This window comes from Oenanthe melanoleuca, chromosome 5 (assembly GCF_029582105.1).
Source record: "Oenanthe melanoleuca isolate GR-GAL-2019-014 chromosome 5, OMel1.0, whole genome shotgun sequence".
NCBI classification, from domain to species: Eukaryota; Metazoa; Chordata; class Aves; order Passeriformes; family Muscicapidae; genus Oenanthe; species Oenanthe melanoleuca.
The window spans coordinates 16,997,910-17,017,184 of NC_079339.1; the positions used below are offsets into that span (position 1 = coordinate 16,997,910).

A 19,275-nucleotide genomic window follows, 5' to 3' on the forward strand; every position below is an offset into this window, starting at 1 on the left:
TGTTCTGAGTAGGCACTAGGGTAGCTTCCATAGTGAGGCAGAACTAAGCAGGGCTGGATGGGGGCTATTGCAAGGCTGTAGTGAATTCTGTGGTGCAGGTTCATGGCTTCAGATTCTGTGCATCACAGGATGCTCTTTCTGGGTGGATTATGAACTGCTAGTCTGTGGCAGGAAGATGTGTTATGTTACATTATTTGAAGAATGCTTGAAAATATGTTGTCATTGTCAACATCATTTATATTTTATCAGCTGTCTTTCTTGATATTGTTTGACAGGCTGGATGAAAGATGTGAGAAAATCCTCCAAAAACATCAAAATAGGTGAGCCTCTGGTTTTAGTTTGTTTGCTTACTTTTTGTCGTCTTTTGCTGCTAGGAGAGGAAAGGAAGGCTTTCTTCCAGGTCTGTATGGGGAGGAAGGAAAACTACCTTAGCACAGCTGTAAGAAGAAGATGTCTGAGAAGAAAAATTAAAGCAGTTAACTGTAGATAGTTAACTAACTGAAGTGTTGACCCTCTTGATGCCTTTAGGTTTTGCCTTAGCTTCTTGTCTCTGAGTAAATCCTGGGTTACAGTGCCCTCCCTGGAGGAATGCTAGTATATAACACTGTGTGCCTCCCTAGGGAAAGAAGTCTTCAAACTTGTTTGCTTCGGGTTCTGTGTAGTTAAAAAAAAATCCAAATCTGAGTCAATCAGTAAGACTTTCCTACATGATAGTAGAAAAGTCTGGCTTTGACTCTTCTCCCCTTGAAGCTGGGAACTGATGGGATGTGTTACAGTGTCTGTAGGGAAAATGGCAAACATTGCTGTAGAGTTTCTTCTGTGCTAGACTTCTTACATTTGTCTATAGCAAGAATTCTGTGGAACTGTGAAATGCTTCTTGATTCAGAAGGGAGTATGAAATTTAAAATGTATTAGAAAAGTTGAATGCTCAGTCAGATATTTTAATGTACTTCAGCTGCCAGAGGATAAAGCCTTTGAAATCTCTCTATACTCTTCTAAAATACTCTTTTACAACCATGGTAGTTAGAAGGAGCTTAGACATAGCTCCTTAAAATTCGTTGCCTTTTCCTGTGGGCATGATTGTCAACTGTTCCAACAGCAGCTGGTTTCCTGAACGTTTTTAATGTTTTGTGTTTTTAGAAAAAGAAATTACACAAGCTCAAGTGCTGTCCAAAAGTAAAAAATTGTCTTAGGCCTTGAGTTGAGTAGAAAAGCGAAGTAATATAGGGGTGTGTATGGAGTAAATTAGAGCTGAACTTTTCTACCTCATTAATTTGGTAGAAGAGATGCACTTAAAGATTTTGTCTTGTGTTGTTGCTGCTTTAAGACTCTACTTGAGGCTGCAAGTAGGAGTTCAGTTTAGGTCGTTCAGTCAAATGAAGGTATCTTCTCTTAGAACTTGCATCAGTGCTGATTATTAACTAAACTTAAGATGATGAAGAATGTTCTACAGTGTCAGTTTATCTATGCTGCTGAAGTTGGTCAGAGTGGAAAAGCAATTATCTCAGCAATGGGATATGATTTTTAGTAGCAAATCTGCTTGTATCTGCTGTATTCTGTTTCTGCAGAAACTTTCCAGTGTAGATAATAAATTCTTAATTTTCACTACTGATTGACAACTTTGCCTGATAGTGCCTCGAATTTTGTTTGATGGCTGGACTTACCAAGACTTTGAGAGTGTTTTTGGCAGTGAAGATGAGATAGAGGAGCTTTCCAAGAACATGGTTCTGCTAGCCAAGGTAAAAAAAACTATTTATGATGCTTATAAAATAGTGTGAGATGATACTTCATTCCTTTTGTAATAGATGTTTTCTCATCTCTTGTGATTTTGTATTCTACAAAATAAAATTTGCTCAAAACAATAATGAGGCAGGATTCTTAATAGTGTGTCCTAGTATGTGTCCAGTTCCTGTAAGTATGAAGTGTAGCAACATTTAAGTGCAGGTGACTACAAGTTTAATGTGAGACTACATCAATCTGATCAACATAACCTTGTTGTCATTGGCAGCTGCACTTGTGATTATTGCCTGCTTTAAATTTTTACATTTCTATTAAAAAAATAACTATTGAGCTGTGGCTAAATTGCTTAGTGGTATTTTCTGATAGGCAGAAATGAGTGCTGTTTTCTCTACAGGAATGCATTCAGCTTCAGTGTGGTAAAGCTAAGTAGCCACTTTTAATACCAAGGATCACTGGCTGGATATGTGTTACTGAACAGTTTTTCTCAGGTCTGATCCAACAGTTTCTTCAAAATGTTAAGACACTAGGGAGAGGAGAAGAGGAATTTTTCTAAGGTTTCTGGCCAAGCCTTTTCCTAATGGCTTTAGAGCTATCCCATGTGTGGGACTAGACAAGTTGCACCCAAAAGACATTCACCATTAGTGGCTGATTCATGGCAGCCTGTTTATTGTCAGAATAAGAGTTCTCACTTACTGCATGACATGAAGAAATCCTAGAGTGCTCTAGAGGAGGTTGGATGTCGAGTTACACTGAGTAATTTCCTAAAATTTGTTACCAATACATCAATTTTTGGTCCTCAGTAACATTTGACCTCTTAAGGAAGTAAACTCAAGTACAAGTATCCTTGATCGAGCTAAGAATAAATTATCCAAAGAGAGACTAATTGTGGGAGATATTTGGAATCATGTTGATGCCAAATTAGCATTTACATCTTTAGACTCAAGAGGTAATGAGTTTTTTCCCTGACGTAAATGTAAAAGTGTGTCAAATTATTTGCTTAACAACCACCTTTCATTAGTGTCTGAATTTTCCTAATACAATATTGGTTTATTCTGTAAGAGTAGATATTATGGATAACTAATAGAGATTATTTCAACTAATAGTTATTAGTTCAACTTCTGCATTATTTAAGTTTTTCTTGGACTCCTCCATGAAATGCTGTGTTAAAGATGAATCTAGTGTAAGAATACAAAGACTGCTCAATCTGTAATAGTACAAGAAAAATAACTGCATGGTCATTAACTGTGTTGTTGACAATTCTCTTTATTTAGAATGAAAATTTTGATGGTTTTGTGGTTGAAGTTTGGAGTCAGCTGGGAAATCAAAAGCAAACGTGAGTATAAATTCTCTAGGGTGAAATTCCTAAAAATCATCTCCTTTAAAGCATCTTTTTAATTTGTCCATGTTGATTTGAATAGGTCTTTATAAATAAATACACTTCATTCTAGAACAACTAAAGGTTGTTCTGCTTGTCTTACAGTGAAGTAGATCTCTACATGGGATCAAAGATTATTATGTAATCTTCACAGTGGATTTAGCAGGCCATGTTAGTCTTTCATACTTGAGTTTTGCATGATGCAACTTGTACAAAGATGTAGAGGGTACCTTGGCTGCACACTCACTCCCGTGTTGACACTGGCCTTTATCATAATATTGTTTGTTTTGGGTCACTGGGGGGGCTTGGAACAGTGTGATACTTTCAAGAACTAAGGCAAATGCCAAATTTCTGCTTCATGAGGAAAAGGCAGAGTATGGTGGTGAATTTAATGATTCAGTCCAGGAATCTGAAGATTTTGTGTTGGTTTCTCAGGAAATCCAGGCATTCATTTCTCTAAAGCACATTGTTTCTTACAGATCTCTGTTGCCTAAAATGTCTAGGGGGAAATACCTTCAAGAAAGCTGCACAGAATTCTGAGTCGGGTTATTCTGGTTAGGGCAAATGTTGCTGACTAATGGCATATATTAGTTACTTCTCAAACTGAGTGTATTATTAGCAGTCCTACCTTTTGCCTATAAAATTAACACTTGAGAACAAAAGATTGAAACTGCAGAATCTTTTTTGCTTTGTAAAGGGCTCCATCAATTGCCCTGCAATGAGTAACTCTTCAGCTATATGCTCTTGCTCATAATTAGGTGATGTGCCAGGTTATTCCTAAGAGTTTATCTCTATTCTGAGCTCTGAACCTAGTGCAGTGTCTTAATTATTTGGCCAAGAAGGTGACTGAAGCCATTAGTAACACTTTAAACACACTGGCATGAAACTGCTGTATTGCAAATGGAACACATCAGCAAAGCATGCTTTTCTATTAGCTCCAGCATGAGTTTATTTGTGGCATGGTAAAAATACTGCTCTCTGCTAGGAGTAATGTTGGTTTAAAACAGTATTGTTTCACAGAATAAGCTGAGTTTGAAGGGATCTGCTATAATCATCCAGTTCAGTTCCTGTCCCTGCTCAGCACCATCCCCAGGAGTCAAACCATGTGCCCAAGTGTGTTGTCCAAAGGCTTCTTGAACTCCATCAGGCTGGTGCTGTGACCACTTCCCTGGGGAGTCTGTTTCAGTGCCCAGGCACCCTCTGTGTGGAAAACCTTTTTCGAATATCCCACCTAAACCTCCTCTGATGCAACTGTTACCAGAGAGAAGAGATCAGTGTCTGCCCCTCCTCTTCCCCTCAGCCGGAAGTTGTAACTGCAGTGAGGTCCCCCCTCAGTCTCCTCCAGGCTGAACAGACCCAGTGGCCTCAGCTGTTCTTTATACAGCTTCCCTCAAGGCCCTTCACCATCCTCATGGCCCTCCTTTGGACACTCTCTAACAGCCTTATGTCATTTTTATCTTGTGGCACCCAGAACTGCCCCCAGCACTCGAGGTGAGGCTGCCCCAGCTCAGAGCAGAGCAGGACAATCCCCTCCCTTGCCTGGCTCTGTGCCTGATGCCCCCCAGGACAGGGTTGGCCTTCCTGGCTCCCAGGTCCCTGCTAGCTCAGATTCTACTTGCCAGTGACCAGGACCTCCAGGGCCCTTTCCACAGCACAGTTTATCTGTGTGCTGGACATTTTGTCCAGAAGGACACTATGAATTATGAAACAGGTTATGAAACAGGTGTCATAAAAACTGTTTGTACTAGAGGAGATACTGTTGTTTAGTTGCCTTAGCCTTCAGTTACTTGAGGGTTATTTAGATGGAGTACCACTTCCATTCACTGTCTGTCTGTTATTGATAGAAAGGAGTGGGAAGTGTTTTCCATAACTTCTGAAAAGGAAAGGGTCATTCTCATACTCTATAATGGTTACTGGATTCTTTTCTCCGAGTTGGTAATGTGCAATCGTATGTGGCCATTGTGAACAACACTTGAGGATTATCCTAACTTAAATGTGAGATTGTTTGTCATGGAAACATAGAGGGAAACAGAAGTTGGGAACTGCAGGTTTTCTTCCGTTTCAAGACCTGATCTAAGTGCTTTATTGGAAACTCGTCAGTAGGTTTTTCCTCTTTTTATTGCCATGGTTAGAAATGGTTAGTGTTTCAAGTTTCACAGTGCCTTGGGTTGGGCCTGCAGCATTCTGAGTGATGCCAATTGAGACAGTAAGCTGAAGCTGGGCTCAGTGAGCAGTTACAGCTGTTTTGTGAATGTAGGAGACATATCATTACATGGAAATTTTGTCTCATGATGCTTTTAAGTTGGGAGGCCAGTGTTTTCATTTTGAGATTAAGTGTGTTTTCCTATAATTTGCATTGAAGCTCAGTGGCTTGGCTATACCCCTGATAATGCTTCTTGGAGGGAAGAGCTTCTTAGAACAGATCTTAAGGGGCAAAATTAAGTGAAATTATTATGTTGGCAAGCCTGTATTTTTATTGCGTTTTGAGCGCTTTTACTTTGGGATGAGTAAATTCCATTTTGGGTAGCAGAGCAGAGTTTTTTTTCTGGGTAAGCATGGGTGGTCTTTTTCTTCGCTTGTTCCTGTCAGAGTTGGAGCAGCGCAATGCCTCCTTTAGCCCACACCGTGGCAATATTGTAACGCGAGTCACACCCGATCTTCCCTCAGCTTTTGTCTTTCGAAAGTGGCAAACACCGGTAGGAAAGCAAGTTTTTCACCTTGGGAAAGGTGGGGATTAGTTCACAGGAGATATCAGCACAGAGGTCAACCCTAATCCTTTGGAGAGGTGAAGTGCTTGTAGGATGGCATTTCTGCATGCTACGAATAAAGCACCTGTCATAACTGGTAGGTGCAATTTAGGCTTTCCTGGTTCAGATCCTTCAAGGTCAAATGCCTGAAAGTAGCTTAACCTGCTTTTAGTTAAAGGGACAAAAGATCATAATGATGCTCCTGGGAACAGACATTTTGCCTTCAAGCTGCTTTCAGAGCAGTCTGACAATATATGGATACCTGCCTAGCTAATTCATGTTATTTAATGTGAACATGTTTTAGTTTAAAAATAACATTTTAAAAATCCCTTTTTTTTCCCCTAACATACAAGGAATAATATCACATAAGCAGTTAGCAACAGGTTATTGAAACTCAGAACAGGTGCATAAAAATGTATGGGTATATGCTGCAGCTGCTAGCTTGCTTTATGCAATGTTAGAGCAATGGTGTCGATCTAGGGAAAAATATTTCACAGAGAATCATTATGGTTTTCATTTTTCAAAACATAAATTAAGTGCATGCCTAGCTATTAAATTAATAAATGGCACTCAATTATTCTCTATATTTCATATATCTGTGTTGAGGGAAAGCTATGGAAATTATTCCCATGGTGTTTTTGACTGTATTATGGAAAAGATCTGTGACCCCATCCAATGCACTGCCTTAGTGGCGCAGGAACACTTGATACAGCACAGGTTTCTTTATCCAGTTTAAAACAACAGCAAGGGAATTTGCTTATGGAACATTTGTGCATGATATAGTGTTTCAGTTATGAAATCAGCATCCACTCTCTAAAGACAATGTGCAGTGATGCTGTTTAGCAGAGTGCACCCAGAAGCAGATGAGTCTACAAAAGAATCTGAAACCCTGCAAATTAGTGCCCTAACTCACCAACAAAGTGGGCTATGATTTAAAAACTACTTCATATATCAGAAAGCTGGTTTAATTGCAGCTAAAGATTTCTTCTTAGTTGACCTCAGCTGAGCAAGTGTCCCTATGGGATACCTCTTTTCAATAGCTGAACCTGAATATGGACATTCTCATAACACAAGCTCTCCCTTGATGCTGGGGCTTTAAAATTGCCTAAAAGCTTTGTGATGATTAAATTATGCAAGAATCTTCACGTAACAGGGTAACAGTGCTAGCTCTTCAGTAACACATAAATCCTGTGACCAGCCTCTTTAGGAACCTGTGATCACTGAGCATTTTTAAAATTAGGTAAACTTTGACACTTCCCTCTAGGCACTTTGTGTGTTTCTAGAAAACCTTTCTTTTTGGGGGTACACAAGTCAACTTTAGAAATGAGTGAAATTTTTTCCTTCAAGGCCCAAGGAGTTACCTAAGAAGAGTCTTCAGTTTCCTGTTTGTTCTAGCTGGCATCATGAGATGATCATCAGATGAGGTGAAATGTTGCTCAGAAGTTATGCTGCTGGTATCCACTAAAACATGAATTTCTATGGTTTCAGGCTCACTAAATAACTTCTCTTTTATGTCCTCTTAAGCAGAACTAACTGAAACTAGTTTGGGTTTTTTCATGAACAAAAAATGTTTCAATCATTCTGGTTTGGGGTTATAGAATTGTTCTGTAATGCTTAACGGACTCTTAAATTATATAAATCCTTTGTGCTGCTTTATTTTGCATATTCAGTACATCTTGATTTATCAACATTATCAATTTTTATAAGAGAATTACATGCCTGAATATATCTGCCTGCTTTCATGTTAAATATCCTGAGCAGCCTCTTTGGCTGTTGATGTAGGAGCCTTGGTGCCTTGAGTCTTACACAGCAATGCTGTATGCATGCTTTTTATACTTTCACATGTATAAAATGGCATTTGAATCTTCTGTTTAGGTTTTTAATTTTAGAAATAACACCTGTTCCATCTGAAGAACCTGAGTTGCTTTGATATGTGTGCATGGGCCTGTTTTGGGGGCTTTATATTGACCACTTCAGGCTCTTGAGATGTCTAATACAGATACTTTGAAGTACCCTCTGTAGCACTGCTACCTACTTCTTCCTTGTGTTTTCTGGGAATAGAATTATTAATATACAAATCACAGTGGCATCAAACTTAATGGGAGATGAAAGACTGCATCTAACTGATGCTGCTTCTTTTCATGCTGGCAATCATTGCACAGTGAAAAAGGGTTCAGCTGCCCACCTTTCACCCTAACACATAGGAAAGCAGTTTCCTAATAGAAATCTAAATGAGCTGAGATATCCTGTGCAGATGATACCTCAATTCTAATCTGTTTTGCTGCTTCTTATAGTTTAAACCTACTTCTTAAGTAATTGTCTTTTTTTTTCCTAAAACTTTCTTGCCTGATTTTGCAATACAATATTCCAAGTTACTCATCCCATGGCATTTAAGTTTAGAAATGTACATGGCAGAAATATTGAGAGACTTGAACAAGCAAAGGTTCTCCTGCTTATTTAGTTAACAGCTAGACAAGACCATGTCTCACTTACTAATCTCAGTTGTGGGTTTTCTGGGGGGTTTATTTTTCTCCAGAGACTTGCATATGTTGTAAAAAAGGCATAATATACTCAGAATACTCTCACAGGCTACATAAAAATGCACACAATATTCTGATCAGTTCAGAATTACTTGACAGCTGGTATTGCCATCACACAGAATCAATCTGAAAAACGTGATTTTTTTTGTCACTCTATGCAGAAGATGACCTTCAGGCATCTTATTAATGTTGGTGGGAGTATAGGAGGAAAAACTCTTCTGGTAGTTGTATCCTTCATGTTAGTCCCTGAAAAATTAATCTATTAATCAAAGATTTGCCATAATTCACTCCAGTTTCTTGGTATTAACTAGGCAGTGAAATGGCAGAAAAGGGTAATTCCTTTTTCAAGTAGACAGCTTTATTTTTGTCCAATTTTCTTGACAAGGCATAAATTTTTGGGAGCAGTGGCTCCCAGTTTGTGCAGAAAGGTGACTAAGTTGGAAAGCTGCAGAGCTTTGAAGGGTGGTATAACTGCAGGGAAGGGTATGAAAACCTTTCATATCTTCTGCAAAGCCTTTCAAAAGCATTGACATCCCCCTCTTGTGCACTGAAGTAAACTCTTCTATAAGGTGTCCAAAACACAGTAGACCAGCAATGCTGGAAAAAGTGAATTTTGGAAAAATAAATTTGTCACAAACTATGGTTGATAAAAATTTGGAGGTCTGCATACTTTATAGGAGACAAGGTACTTTGAAATCATAAACACTTGGAAAATTGACCTACCAAATAGTAGTGTTAAGAGAAGGCCTGAAACAGTATGAATGAAGTAGCCTTACTTGGCTCAAGACAGAATCTTAAAGCTGCCAATATTTCCGTAGCTACTCTGAAGTTAAACTTGACTATAGTGAAGTGTCTGGTAAATATTTAATGAAGCTTTTTTAGAAAGATTGATTATATTTCTACTTTCCTGTACCTCATTGTAATGTTTAGTATGTCAGTAGCTTTTCTGTCAAAATTACCAATGGTAACATTGGAGAATATTGCATTTAAAACACTGGAAAACACTGTTGGGACACAGTAAAGTTTTAATTTATAGCACAATAAATGAACATCCTTCTAATGCTCTTTGGAGGAGAGAGAAGAGTGCACATTTGATTTACTTCATCTGTCTTGGCCAGCACACGGAGGTGAACCTAAATTAAGTCTTTAGCCATTAATCCTGCCTGATTTGCCAGAAAGTTTTCAGGGCCCAGAACCCTGTTCTGACAGATTAGTGAATAGGTATTAATCTGAGTTTCTTGAGCAAAAATCTGCAGTTGTCCAGCTGTCCTTTTTCTTCTTGACCTCCTTCAAGTTGCAGGTAACTACTTTTCAGCCAGATCAATACTGATTGAATTTTGTGGGGGCAGAGTAGGAAGTGGCTGTTTAGATGTAGCCTGTTTAAGAGTCCCAAGTGCACCAACAATCCAAAGTGCACTCCCGCCCCTTTTTCATACCTCAAATCTCTGTCCTGTGTTCACAGTTGTAGGTTATGGTTCTCCACTTACACATTTCAAAAGATGACCTTTTTGTGCAGTGACTTTTTGTGGGTATATCACTGCCTTTATGGATCAGTCTTTGCCTCTGCAGAATGGGAGTGCGGGTGTTAACCTTGTTTCTAAATGAAAAAGATGTAATCATGTTCTGTACCTGTGCTAGGTTCTTTCACCCTATCTGGCCTTTCTTTTTATCCCCTCATATTCTAAATAGTTAATGTTTTGCATGGTGTAGAGTTTTCAAAACTCCTACAGCTAACAAAGGCGGCCAGGCAGAGAAGAGAGATCTCTGCTGATGAACACTGTAGAATAATCTCAAGTTGAGATGAATTGATTATTTGGTCAAATTTATCTTATATATAGTATCTTTGACATCTAATAAAGGTTGAGTTATACTGGAGTTTGGGCATAATTACTTAAAAAGTTCACTAAGCCACGAGATACAAATCAGTGGGAAAGCTTCCTTACCTAGTTTTAATACTGATTATAGCTTTTGATAAGATTATGCCTTGTGGGAGTTGTGATAGATGTGTATGTTTGTATCAATAAATGTCAGTTTAGCTTAGTGTTGCAATTTTTTCATGTGTACTTGTGGAAAATGATTCTTCTATTATATAATTGTTTTGTCTGAATAGTGACACTCCTAATGTCATTCCTAATGTCATTCCCCCTCATTCCCAATGGAATGAACATGGTGAAGTAACAGGAGAGAAAGCTGTGGTTTCCCAGAGCAAGAATGGTATAAGTACCTGCTGCAGACAGACCAAAATCTGATTCTTGTAATCCCATGTCTTCCCCCAGAAGAGAAATATAGGTGGCAGTGTGATAGTTCATTGTTAAGGGCTGTTCAGCACAGCCAGATCTCAAATTGTAAGCACAAAATATTGCTGATATTGGGAAGGTGATACAACGTGCCAGGATTTTGAGAGTAATGGTTTTTGTAGGCCATAGGAAGTTTTCATCAGCCATCAAACCTTTTCAGGGAAAAATGTAAATATTTGGTTACCTTTGGATAGCGTCTACATTGTGAAAATCAAGCATAATTACTGTGATGGATAATTATATAGAAAGAGCAATAGCTTCAGGAGAATATCTCTAGGATTATACTGCCTTGAAAGGCATGACAGTACCAAAATGTTGTTTCTGAGAGTTCAGATCTAATCCAGTTTAAGTGGAGCAGACAGCTTGAATGATGGCTTTTGTCTACTCTGCCTTTTCTGCTTAAGCAATTTTAGCCTCCTGGAATGGATGGTGAAGTTGCTTTCTATTTGGTTTTGGTTTAAGTGTAGTCCTAAACAGATCTAGAGTTCAATACTAATGCAATCTGACTGTGTTTGTGGATCCTCTTGGCCAGTTGAAAAATAGGAAAGTTAACTTTGTTCAGAAAAACCAAATGACTTAAGAAAGGCGCTCAAAAGGGCCATGTTTGCAGTGCAAATTTAAGGTAATATTGGATTCCTCTTAAGATAACATTAAACTTTGTTTCTGCAGTTTGCATAAGAATTTTTAAGTTTATTTTCCTATTGAAATACCAAGAATATGGATATGAAAATCAGCTTTTGTGGAAGTCTTTATTTTAATGATGCAGACAGAAGATGCTATTTCCAGATGTTTTGACACACTGTCAAACATGTATTTTGTAGGTATAAAGTGAAGTATGGAGAAACAAAAGGATTATTTATACAGGGGAAAAAAACAGCAGAAGAAATGTTTCTAAGCACAGGCCTCAAAAATATCCCTTGAAGAGAGCATGTTTTGCTGTGAAAGCGTCTTGACAAATTCTTGTGTGTAGCAACACAGTGATAACTTTAATCTCTTCAAAAGCTGCTTCTTCAGAACAGTGTTTGGTTCTTCTACTGATCTAATTCTTTTCACCAAAAATTACCTCAAGAAGTGACCTGCTCTGATAAGATATGCTGGCTTGTTTTCCATGCTAACAATGCACAGTTAGATTAAAATAAAACTAAGAACTCCAGGGTGATCACTACTTCCAATAAAACTAAGGCTGTTTCAAGCAGTGAGACAGTTCATAGTCCTTAAAGAGGGTAAACCTAATCAGTATTCCTAATTGTTTTTTTCTGCTATGATCATTTGCACCAAATTGTGTTTGTCTCTCTTGCCAGCTGCATCTTTTCAATTATTACTACTGTTTCTTGTTCTTGTCAATATATAGCAGCAGTTTTCCTGCCTTTCCCTCTAATACTATATTTATATTTCAGGGAGTTGATTCACTTGCTCACTCACCTTTCTGAAGCTCTGCATGAAGCACAACTTAAACTCATACTGGTCATCCCTCCTGCAGTTGCAGCAGGGTGAGTATTCCTATTTAGATGGCAGTTTCCAGGTGAGAAATACTTTCTTGTCTGATAAATAGTAAGTTTAAAGCTTTGTTTAAAGCTGTGCAGTTTAAAAGAAGAAGAAATTATTTGGGTTTGGTTGGTAGTCCTTTCTCCATGCATGTTGCAGTGAATAGTTTGGTAACTATGTGCACTCATACATACCTTTTAATTTTTGATGTGATAGAAGAGCCAACAAGGAGAGGTGCTGTGCTGTGCCTTGTTCTCCCCCACACTCCAGCTGGGGTGTTGTGAGAACAGAGTAGAGGGACAGAATCCCCTCCCTTGACCTGCTGGTCACACTTCCCTTGGTGCAGCCCATGATGTGGTTGGCTTTCCCAGCTGCAAGTGCACAGTTGGCTAACAATTGCAGAGCTGGCAATGCAAGATTATTTCTTTTTCCCTCCCAAGTTTCCTTTCTTCTTTTAAGCTGTTCAGAAACCTTACGCCTGCATACAAAAACTCAGTAATGTAAATCAAACAGAGAAGCATTGTTAGGTACTTTTTTCAAATGCAAGTTAGTAGACAGCTAACAAAAAATATGACAATTTCTTATTTTTCTCACTTTGGGCTGTACAGCAGTATGGATAGGCTTGCAGCCAATACAGATTATGACAGTTTAACAGCACAGTTTCAGGACAGTGTTGTACAGCCTCCTAAATTTCTTGTAGGCTGTCACATCTTTCAGTGTACATTCATCTTCCAAGTGCCAAAAAGGCTGAGGAAATTGAATGCCTGAGCAGTCTGGTAAATATTGCTTCTGTGACTGAACTTTTCTCTGCAATGACCTCAAGTTTTTGTTGGGTTTTATGAGAAGGTCCTATAGCATGTTGAGGAAATAAAGCATTTCTGCTTACAGCTATATGTGCAGATTTAAATGCATCTGACTGAAAAGATTTAGGGATCCTGTAGTACGTGTCTAAAAGGTTGTCTGTGTGCTGCAGTTGGTTAGCATCTGCCCTATAACTGTGGTGTCACCTCTCCTGTAGGTTAGTAATGTAACCGCATCCAAACCAATTCCTGAATATAACTACTTCCTACCATTTTAGGACTGTAAGTTCAGAACAGTATCTACCTAATTTTGTTCTTCAATAGCTGCCTGAAATCTGATTGCAGTTTGTTTTCTGTCACGTATGTACTTGAGGGTATTTCTTGTTTCTTTATATTTTCCTCTGTTGCATGCTATAACTGATTTATATCCTTACAAGAAGTAGCTAGTTTAATGACACAATCCCTTTGCTTCTGTGTGGGGCTGACCACCTGATTTTGATAGGCAGAGAGAGAAAAACAAGAAAACAGTAAATGTGGCAAAAGAAAACAATACATTTAATGTAATTTGGTAAAGTAAGAGTTTTGTAAAATATTACCTGTGCAGAACACTTTACTTACAGGATCGAAGGCCTAGCTGTATTTTGAGGTGATTCCTTCCTATCCCTCAAGCACCTATGTTTTTACCTTGTGTCTGGATCATTAATCCTCTAATTTCTGCCAGATTTCTCTGGAAAATTGGGAGCTGGTATGCCTTTGCATCACATGGCTTTTCAGTGGTGCTAACAAGTATTTTGAGTTTCTTCTGATTTGGTTAAATCAAAAATAATGCAAAATTTTTATGTCTTATCTCCTGTCTGCCATTTATTCCAATCTTTCATGCTGCACTCTTGTGTCCTACATCTCATCCCAATTGATAGTTACTTTAAAAAGTAATTTTCTGTTGCTATTAATTTTAGTCTTTACAGGTAAAGCAAAAGAGAACATTTTAAACATTTTTCTAAAAGGTCTTATCAGTCACTGCATCACACAGATGCTTTTAAAATGCTAATGCATGCTCTGGTAGAATTTAAGTAACTGTTATAAACCGTGTTCATGTTTGAACATTGCATTTGTGCTTTTGGAGGTAGGGAGAAAGTGGAGAACTCAACATTCCTGTTCATTGTGATACTTACTGATGTTACCAAGGTCAGCTAGAGGGACCTAAATCTGTTTTGTTTCTCTTAGTCATGTGGAGCTCTACAGTCTATTTTTTCTAAATCCCTAAACAAGAGTTGGAGCCTCTATAAAACCTCTGTATTCTTAAACATGTTTTGCTTTTACCAGAATTTGCATTTTTAAGGTTACTATCTTTCAGGACCATGAACACCACACTGAGGTATGGATCTTGTGTTGTCATTGCTGCTTCCTGCTGTCCTGCATATTGATATAATAGTGAGGTCACAGTTCTGAAACCCTTTTGAACTGGGATTTAGGGATGTACTACTAGAACTGGAAGGAGATGCCTATCTAAAGTGCAATTTTTAACCTGGAGTAAGTTTTACATGCCTGTTCCTAAATGGCCTGCTTTTTAGAGGAGCTGTGAGAAATAACTGCTGTACTTTATATAAAATAATCTGAAAGTCTCATTCCTCTAAACCAATTATATGTATCTTTATGCATTCCTAAAGTTTTTGAGATTTATCCATAAACCTTTATGGCCCAGGAGAATTCAATAAACACATTCCTTTCAATCGATAATCTTACATAAGCCACCTGTCTGTGTCTTCCATGTAGGTATTCTTATCGCATTAACTAGAAAAAGCACTTTAAGTTTTTGAGTAAATAGGTTGTTGCAAATAGATTCATAACTTACAGAAACATCTTTAAACACTCAAAATGTCCATGTATACTTTAAAACTTAGAAATATATTGGATGTAATTATATCAATAATCAAAATTTTGACATTTTCTTCCTACCTTACTTGACTTTTTGGATAGCAGCTGTACTTGAAAATATTTGATTTATGGGATACAAGGCTTGAACTGAAAAGTGCCTCCTACTGTGTGTTAAATATCTTGTGTCTTGAAACTCACTTTGTGTTTTAACACTTCCACATGGTTCAAAGTGTGCTTTAATGCATCTTACATTCTTCAGTTTTTGGAGTCACTATAGACTGTTAATCAAAAATACAGCAAAAATACTTATTTTGAAATCAGTACCATCAAGAATCAAATAATATATCAGAGTTCAACAGCTGGTAATAGACTGATAAAGGAGACATGAGCTGTATGTGGAGCATTCTACCCAACTGGGATGTTAGGAGCTGAGACATTGTCCCTTTTGTGTTCTACCCTGATTAAAATTTAAAGAGAGCATAGTCATATGTAAGCAGTTTATTTAGGAATTTTTAATTTAGATTCTTTTGATATGCATTAAGATCAAAGCAGTCTGTCAGCAAATGCTATCTGAAAGGAGACACTTAAGAGCTAAAAATTCTACTTTGCTGAGGGAAAACCCATCTGGAAAATGCAGCACTGCACATGAGATCGAGTGTGGGATGCAGGAAGAAAACATGTTGGATCATCTGTTTAACTTCTCAGATTCAGCTTTTGCAACAAAAACTAAGAGACTGATCCTCTACTGAACCTTGCTTTGGTAACCGAAGGTTCCATTGATGCCTTTGGATTTTGGTTTGCTTGTAAAATGTTCTGGACTAAAAAAAAAAACTTCACTCTTTAAATCCACACATTTTTATAAGTTTTCACAACATTAACCAGAGGCAGTTGAGCTGGCATAATCAAAAGTAATCAAGAGCTGGGAATGTGTTTAGCTGCTGACTTGGAGGCAGGAATCTCTCTAACAAGCTTTACTGTTACAGAGAATGCAAGTAGAGCTCCCATGGTAGAAAACAGTGATAGTGTTTTCATCCACCTGATGTCTAGGAATTGCATGATTTTCCTGCAAATGTAAATGATTTACAAGAGAGAGGAACAGCAGGAGCCAAAGCTATTCTTTATGAAGTGTGTGTAATTCTCCCTTGTGGATTGGAGTCTTGCAGTTGCAGATGTCTGAAGAGACGTGCAAGGATTGCAGTGGTGTGTAAGTGGTTGCTAGAGCAGATGGTTTGCTGAAGAATTCCACTCTGTCTTTCAACAGAATATCTCAAAAAGTTAGAATTTTACTGCTTTTAACATGCATGGACATTGATGCACGTGTAAACTATGGGTACCATTTCTATAAGGTCAGTGGGTAGCCAGGCATATTCTGTCCTTTGCTGATGGTGAGTAACTCTACTGGTCCTACTAATCCTTGGTTAAATTCCTGCCTTAAATATATGCAATTCAGTGTTTTATTATGCTGCAGAAATTTTGCTGGGGAAAGATATGTGGATGTTCTTACACTGATTTCACAAGCCTCTTTCCAAATAGGATAGCTGTGCTGGAGTGAAATACCTTTATGCCTAAATATGTACTTGCATAACTATGTTGGGAGGGAAATATAAATTTGGCAAATGAACCTTGAAATTCGGTTGCGCCTGTTCCCATAAGTCATAGGCATTGGGTTGGTTATTTTGTTTCACTCTACTTAAATTCTTTATAATATTATGTATTCTCAAAGCAAAAAGTGAGACTTTATATAGTAACTCTTTTCTGTCTGCTCGTAAATTGAATTTTGTCTGACTAGATTATTGCATGTTTTGTCCAGGTTCAGCAACCATTTTATCCACTGTGTTTTCCAATTACTGTCAAGAAAACAATGAGTAAGGAAAATTAAGTTTATTTACATAAACTATCATCAGAGGGAGCATCAGTAATGTTCCTGTTTCTCTCTGTCCTGACAAACAATAAAGTTCCTGGAAGCTGTGGTTATGGTGTTGTCTTCACAGGGGTTCTCAATCTATCCATGGTTGCATAACTATTACCTTTCTGGCATTTATAGTTTATTACAGACTTTAGACTTATGATATAAATATGTTAAGTCTCAGTATACACTCATTAAAAGCCGTTTATTTTGTTAAACACAGTGTTGAATAACTCTGTATTTAGGTTGTTATTAATTGCTTTCCTTGGGCTTTTATCATCCCCTGAAATATGATCCTTTGGGCAAAGTAGAAATAAAAATGGCATTAGTTGTATCACTTCATAATATAATACTACATTCTTTATTGACATTTTGATGGTTAGGATATGCACTAGGCAGTTTATCCTTTGTGATGGATATCCTTTTAACACACCTCTCTTCAGGATACAAGGCAGTAGCTGCTCCTTGAATAACAGATGATTCTTTATCTCTTGATGTTGTGCAGAATTCGCAAATGAGAGAAAGTAAACTGTGAAGTAAACAAGTAAACTCAGGTGCTGAGGTGAGAGTCTGCATTGTCAGCATGATCTGTGGTGGAGCAGTCCAGTGTGCTGCCCAAGGGGGTTTCCTGAACTGAAAAGCCCTCAGGGAACTCCATGAGGAGGTGAATTGGTTGAGGAGTGTCCAGGAGTCCAAGAGAGAAATGGATTGCAGGACTCACACCCTACCTTCCCCGGTAGAGGCCTTTTAGGCAAACAGGGCACACGACACAGAATATTCCCTGTCATCTTTCCACCTGACTGTATGTGTGACTTAAGGGATAGGGGGCAGTGGTGACAAGTTCCTGCCTGTTGCAGCAGTTGCATCTCCTCTGCCATTTCCCCACCTTCCCCGCTTTGTCACTATTAAGAGTTTTAGAATTACAGATATAGCCACTGCTGCGTTTCTGAGAAAAAATATCAAAAATCTGCTAAAAACTCTCTAAAACTTTGGGGCTTTCTGTGTATCAATCATAATTAAAATGCATGGAACACAGTGTTAGAAAGAGATTGTTTCAGTTGTTTAAGATGCCTCAGGTAACACAAAGTAGCTTTATACTTTTAGTAATTTTATCAAGTCTAGCATAATAATAAATAGATTTGTCGAACTTTGATCCTTGATTTAAGTAATTGTATGCAAAATATCTGCTGTTCTTAGCTGTGTTTTAATAACATGCCTGCCAGTACAAAGCAGAGGTCAGTGAGCAAGATGGTTTTATTCAACCTTGTGGGACACAGTGTTGGGGATTATTAGTAGGAGTGAAGCACATTATAAACAAACCACTGGAGCTGTTGCTGTCCTCGTGACATTCTCAAAAAATGCTACTAATGGCAAATTCCATACAGTTTAGCTAAAATAATTTTTTATCTTCTGGATAGTTTCTGACAGCATATATCAAAGCAGTATTTAAATTAAAACCAAACATGTTTCTCCCTGATAAAAAGTACACTTAATCTCACAGCTTCTAGAAAAATTTCTGTCTTTATTGACTTCTTGAGATTCACAGCTGTAGTGCAGCTGCTTTCATTTTAAAGCTACAGGAACCCAAACCACCTTCTCTCTTCAAATAGTTGAGCACAATGTGTGTTCTTGTCTCATCAAAATACAGCAAGCATCCCCAACTTTGGATTTCATATTTGCATATGTAAGGAAAAAAATCTACAGCTTATCTTCTTGTTACTTAAAACTTCTATAGGTATGTATTATCAGTATTTTCCAGCATTAAACTGCCACTTCTTCAAAATTAACATTTCATCTACTCAGTTTATTCTTTATTCTTGCTGCAAAAGCATTGTGAATATGAAGTACTGTCTTAAGTATCTTCAGCCTTTTCTTTGCAGAGCTGCTGTGCAATGAAAATTACCGGGATCTATGCAATCTTCATTACTGCTATCCAGTAGCAGTTGATATCAGCTTAGTTTTGCTACTCTGCCTCTTGGAAATTTGGCAGGAGGGTAGACATGTTGTTCCTCCTCTTACTTAGTGCTGTCATGCTCTTTTCTGTTTTTTCTATAATTATATATACATTTTTGACAGAAAAGTAAGAAGTATTCATTCACGCAATGAATAACTGCTCATCGACCTCACACTTCCTCAGCCTAATGGATACCACAATTGACCAGTGTTTTGCATATGTGATAGAGAAAATAGGTGTTTTGGTCTTTTAGAAACTGGTTAGGATACAGATACAAAAATTACGTTTTTGTTTTGTATTAGTAATCTGTCCTCTTTAGAAGTTGCTGCAGATTCAATTGCCTTGCCATAACTTTGTGTATACAGAATGATATGTTTGTTGGTTTACTATTCCAGTGTATATTTGCACCTTGTTTTCCTTAGAAGTATTTCTAGCAAGTAACAATTCTGATGTAGAATATGCAAGCAAATAGCAGGGTAATTTTTATGACAATGTATGGTAAACAAATTCAATGGAACTATAAGCAGCTTCTAACATGTGTCTATTTTGGAGTGAA

At 37.8% G+C, this 19,275-nt stretch overlaps 1 protein-coding gene across 3 annotated transcripts in view; it reads left to right on the top strand.

Moving 5' to 3' along the window:
- The window catches only part of CHID1 (chitinase domain containing 1), a 109,082-nt gene that overhangs the window by 5,936 nt on the left and 83,871 nt on the right, over window positions 1–19,275 (top strand). For all 3 annotated transcript variants that reach the window (XM_056493425.1, XM_056493424.1, XM_056493423.1), the window contains exons 5-8: window positions 276–320; window positions 1,633–1,739; window positions 3,012–3,073; window positions 12,097–12,189. In XM_056493425.1, coding sequence (XP_056349400.1) covers window positions 276–320; window positions 1,633–1,739; window positions 3,012–3,073; window positions 12,097–12,189 — 307 coding nt within the window. The remainder of the gene's footprint in view (window positions 1–275; window positions 321–1,632; window positions 1,740–3,011; window positions 3,074–12,096; window positions 12,190–19,275) is intronic.